We start from the raw sequence: 5,109 nt of genomic DNA, 5'->3' as shown, positions 1-5,109 counted from the left end.
ACACTGCCCTCCCATAGACATATGTCTGACTTTGCAGAGGTCTAACTTTGCATTTGGGGCACTGTATATGGTTATCTTTTATTCCTCAAGACTCCTGAGTGCCCGCTCCTGCTATTTTTCAGGATGCAAATTCCTTTAAAAAGTGAGCCTGCTCAATGGAGACAAAGACATAGAGAACAGACTTATGGACATGGTGGGTGGGGGAAGTGGGCAGGGAGGAAGGAGCAGGTGCGATATATGAAGAGAGTAACATGGAAACTTACATTATCTTATGTAGAATAGAGAGCCAATGGGAATTTGCTGTATGACTCGGGGAACTCAAACAGGGGCTCTGTGACAACCTAGAGGGGGTGGGAAGGGGAGGGAAATGGGAGTGATGTTCAAGAGGGAGGAGACATATGTATCAGTCAGTTCAGTTCAGTTCAGTCGCTCAGTCATGTCCGACTCTTTGCGACCCCATGGACTGCAGCATACCAGGCTTCCCTGTCCATCACCAACTCCTGGACCTTGCTCCAAGTCATGTCCATCGAGTCGGTGATGCCATCCAACCATCTCATTCTCTGTTGTTCCCTTCTCCTCCTGCCTTCAATCTTTCCCAGCATCAGGGTGTTTTCAAATGAGTCGGCTCTTTCCATCAGGTGGCCAAAGTATTGGAGCTTCAGCTTCAGCCTCAGTCCTTTCAATGAATATTCGGACTGATTTCCTTTAGGATTGACCTATGTATACCTGTGGCAGATTCATATTGGTGTTTGGCAGAAACCAACAAAATTCTGTAAAGCAATTATCCTTCAATTACAAAATAAATAAAAATTTAAAAAGTGAGTCTGTTAATCTTCCTTGGCACCTAGGCCACTAAGATGGTACATGCAGGGAGATAAATAATTTGATGATACTCAAAACAGCCCTGCTTATCCTTGTGAAATTCACTCATAATCTTTGGTTCTGGAAACCATGATAGGGTTTGATTTTCTGATAAATAAAAAATCACATGTAGTGTTATCTTTCTTATCTTTCCCTATAAGGCTTCAGTTTATAAGTAGAGACAGGAGGGGGACCATACACCCCTTTCTGCCCTGTGGCTCTCTGCTTCTCTTAGAGATGGTTTCAAAGTGAGGACGGCATCTAGGTGATATAGTTGGGACGATGGGGGGAACTGTTTATTTCTAATATCCTAGAGATATTTTTTTAGGGAGGGGGACCTGATTTGGTTTTGATTTAGTTGTTTGTTTTCTTTCTGGCCATCGTCAAGATGCAAAGTAAGCAAAGACAGCCATTAAAATACACAGAAGGTCACAATTCAAATTTAGTTATAATAGAAGCCTGTGACTTTTCTGATGGTAGAGTCAGGAGGAATGAGAAATTCTTCCCCAAAATGTGTTGGAGCCATAGAGTTACTTTCCCTCACGTCCTCTCCTGCCCATCCTCCCCGAGTAAACAGACACTTATGAGGAGGGTAGAGAAGAAAATTTCATCCTGCTGGCACCCCCTCCCACCAATCCCTTCTGTGTTCCCAAAGTGAACGCTTCTTTTTCCTAAATGTATACATGCTTCAGACTAGTCAGTGTGGATAAAATTGGGTAAATCACCTTCTCTGGCCTTTCTTTAATTTCCCGCAGGTTATAGGGCACACTTCTTCACCCCTACAGTCCCCCTACCTTTAAATGCGGTTGGATTTCATTACTAACTATGAATATGTAAATACTGCACGTGAGCAAGTTCACATTCCAATTTCTTTATCACATCTTCAGACAGAAGAGCTTTCTTCACTTGTTAGAATAAAATGATTTCCAAGGTCACAATTTCCTAGGAGAGTACTCCAACCTCATTTAAATGATGTGGGGGAAAGCTCATAGCTGTGAGCTTCTGTCCACTAAGCCACTAAGAAAAGGTAGATTTCTGAGAAAAATGATGAGATGTAAAGTAAGTTTATCATAAATATATTTCATAACCCATTTTTCAGAGGCTGAAGTAGTGTGAAAAGACCCACCCCTACCAAGTTTGGCTAAGAACTAATTCCTGGAATTCCTCCCTCTCTCCTCATCCACCCATTCACCTGCCTGCCCCTTCAGATGCCTCTGAACTTGACCTACAGTTGATTTCATTGGCTTATTTTTTAACAAATCAGGAAGTCAGGTTTAAACATTTTGACCTGAGTCATTTAATTATTTATTACCCTTCATCCTGAGGTTCTCAATCCATCAGGGCACCAGGACTTTTTTAATTAACAAATCAGATGAAAAAATGTAAGGCCCTTACATGTTTATTTTGTTGATTCTTCACAGCGCAGGGAAACAAAGTTAGAGGGGAAAAAAAACCCAAAAAAGCCAGTTAAATTCGGCTACTATCAACAACCTGAAACCTTAAAATCCAAAGCAAGCTGCTGAAAGATCATAAAGTCATCTTGGATGAAGTCATTTGTTAACGTCTGTAACTAATCAATGTAGTTTTTCCATCGCGAAGCGGCCAGAAGACCTGCTCCACGCGCTGGTCCAAGGCCCCCCGAACGCGAAGGGACCGCGCAGCAGACGCCACCACGCCGTGGCCATCGCAGCGGGGACCCTCCAAACAGCCTGCCCTCTGGGGTCCCTAGTCCCCCTCCGTGTTTAACGAGGCAGAACATTAATTAGAGATCGTGCCTTCTGCCAAGCCAGCAACCGCGAATCGCATTGTTACCTATTTTCTTTTAGTACACCCGGAAGCCTGTCTGCGGGGGAAGGTGGTTGTTTTCAAGCAAGCTCAAATGTTGCCTACGCTACCTCTGCGGGAAGGGGAGATAAACGGATGAATCTCGAGGTTCAAACCGCCCTTCTCAGAAGATTTCAGATTTAAAAGCGCATCATCGCGACGAAACACCCGGTTCTGCGATTCTCAAAAAACTGCACTCTCATATAGTCGGGGTATGAAAGCGGGCTTTCCAATCCAGCACACTCATCGACCCGGGAATTGTCACCGCCCCTCCCGCGGCACCGCGATGCCAACCCGTCTGGCCGCCGAGGGTCTGTCTGTCCGTCTGCTATGCGCGAGGCCGTCTACACCGACTGCGTGGTCTTTCTCGGCTTCCTCGGGATCAGCCAGCCTCCTCTAACCGGGACTGGCTGCTGGGGAACAAGGGCGCCTGTGACCTCTGGCCGAGGAGAAGGAAACACCCCCAAGTCTACCCCCAGCCCCGCCCTCCGAGAGCAGCCCCTTGGTCCCCTGGCTCGGCAGGTGTCAGCCCACCGCCGCACCCGGGCTAGCCCGGCGCCCTAAAGTCCGCATCGCGCATGCGAAACGCTCGACTCCAGGAACCGGGAGACACGGGCGCGGGGTGACAGTGGCGGGGAGAGCGCGCACGTGAGCGCAAAGCAGCTGGAAGCCACCCGGAACCCCAAAGAGCCCCGACGCTCTGTCGAACATCCGTTCGGGTCACTTTAATTTCCCCGGGATGGGGTCGGGGAAGGGGACGCCCAGCAGTCCCTGTCTCTGGGCGAGGAGGTCCGCAGTGGCCTCCTGGCTCTGCCCGGCTTGGGCGGCGGGAGGCCAGGCCGAGGTGGAGCCCGAGCCGGCCCTCACTTGGAGAACTGCGCCGGCACAGCGGCCAGGCCCAGGCCGGCCGGGACCAGGTGCGGGAACTTGCAGACGGCGCAGGTGCAGAGGCCAGGGCCGCCCGCGCTGCCGCCCGGACCGCCGCCGGGGAGCGCGAACTGGCCGCACGGCGGCTCCTCGAGCGCCAGAGACAGGTACTTGGCCGGGCGCAGCGCGTCGGGCGGCCCCACGGCGCCGGGGGCCAGCAGCACCGAGCCGGGCGCGGCAGCGAGCAGCGGCAGTCCGGCCAGCAGCAGGCGCGGCGCGGCAGGCCCAGCGCCCTCGCCGAGCGCGCGGCGCAACTCCTGCAGCGAGCTGCCCAGCAGCAGGATGTAGTTGCGGGCGAGCAGCAGCGTGGCGATCTTGGAGAGCTTGCGGCCGGGCGCGCCCTGGCAGTGCGCCGCCGAGTAGGGCAGGATGACCTCGCGCAGCGCGTCCATGGCCAGGTTCAGGTCGTGCATCCGCTTCCGCTCTCTGCTGTTGATCTTGCGCCGCAGCTGCTGTTGCTGCTCCTCTTTGGCATCGGCCCGGGGCCCGCCGCCCGCGTGTGCCCCAGTCCCGGGTCCGGTGCCCGGCGTGTCGGCGGGCGCCTCCGGCTTCTCGCGCGCCGCCTTGGGGAGGAGCGCGGCCCCCGTCGGGGACGAAGAGGAGGACGAGGAGGGCGGCTGCCGGTAGCCCACCAGCTCGTACAGGGAGGCCCCGACCGGTACGTCTCCCGGCCTCGGCGGCCGCAGCATGGTCGCGGGGGCCGCGTTCACGCGCGCCTGGGAAACCGCATAATACATCTGGGGGAACAGTGGGGGCGGCCGAGGCGCCCTTCAGGAACGCCCCGGGGTGGGCCTTTCGGCAGGCCGCCCCGCCCCGCAGACCTGCGCGCGGGGAGCGGATGGCGAGGCAGGAGCCCGCGCGCGACCGCTTTAAACCCGGCTTGGGAACCTGCGGGGTCGCGGGCTGCCGGGCACAGCCAATGCGGGCGCGAGGTCCGGCTCCGGCGCGTGCTCATTGGCCGCCCGCTCCCGGGGGCGGGCGCCAAGGTACCGCTGGCGCGGCTTAAGGAGATTATTGTGAGCGCACGAAGGAGAATCACACGACACTCCACCCCGTACCCCCCACCCCCGCCCCAACCGCGGGATGGAGGGAGGCAGGGACTCGCCTTTTCGGGTGGGTGCAGTGGGGCTCTTGGAGGACTGGTGGTGGTATGGTGAGGCTAAAGCTCCTGTGCCCTCTTGTCTCTCCTTTTTTGTATATGTATATTGTTGTTGTTCAGTCGCTCAGTCCTGTCCGACTCTGCGACCCCATGGACTGCAGCATGCCAGGCCTCCCTGTCCATCACCAACTCCCGGAGTTTGCTCAAACTCATGTGATGCCATCCAACCGTCTCATTCTCTGTCATCCCCTTCTCCTCCAGCCTTCAATCTTTCCCAGCATCAGGGGCTTTTCTAATGAGTCGGGTCTTTGCATCAGGTGGCCAAAGTATTGGAGATTCAGCTTCATCATCAGTCCTTCCAATGAATATTCAGGATACACAATGGTTTGTTTTAAATT

The 5,109-nt window shown here is 54.3% G+C and overlaps 1 protein-coding gene across 1 annotated transcript; it reads right to left on the bottom strand.

Annotated features, from left to right (window-relative positions):
• Nucleotides 1–3,395: 3,395 nt before the first annotated feature.
• On the bottom strand, nt 3,396–4,576 carry OLIG1 (oligodendrocyte transcription factor 1). Its single transcript, XM_081558275.1, has one exon. It carries the CDS (start codon nt 4,347–4,349, stop codon nt 3,549–3,551), a length of 801 nt encoding a protein of 266 aa, XP_081414401.1. The 5' UTR covers nt 4,350–4,576; the 3' UTR covers nt 3,396–3,548.
• Nucleotides 4,577–5,109: the final 533 nt, after the last annotated feature.

This window comes from Giraffa tippelskirchi, chromosome 2 (genome assembly GCF_054371585.1).
Source record: "Giraffa tippelskirchi isolate mGirTip1 chromosome 2, T2T-mGirTip1v1.2.pri, whole genome shotgun sequence".
In the NCBI taxonomy this organism is placed as follows: domain Eukaryota; kingdom Metazoa; phylum Chordata; class Mammalia; order Artiodactyla; family Giraffidae; genus Giraffa; species Giraffa tippelskirchi.
Note: the sequence above shows the minus strand (reverse complement) of the source record. Positions and strands in the feature narration are given on the sequence as shown.

Bases quoted from the DNA above. Each gene is read 5' to 3' on its own strand.
- OLIG1 (XM_081558275.1), bottom strand. From the start codon at position 4,349: ATGTATTATGCGGTTTCCCAGGCGCGCGTGAACGCGGCCCCCGCGACC.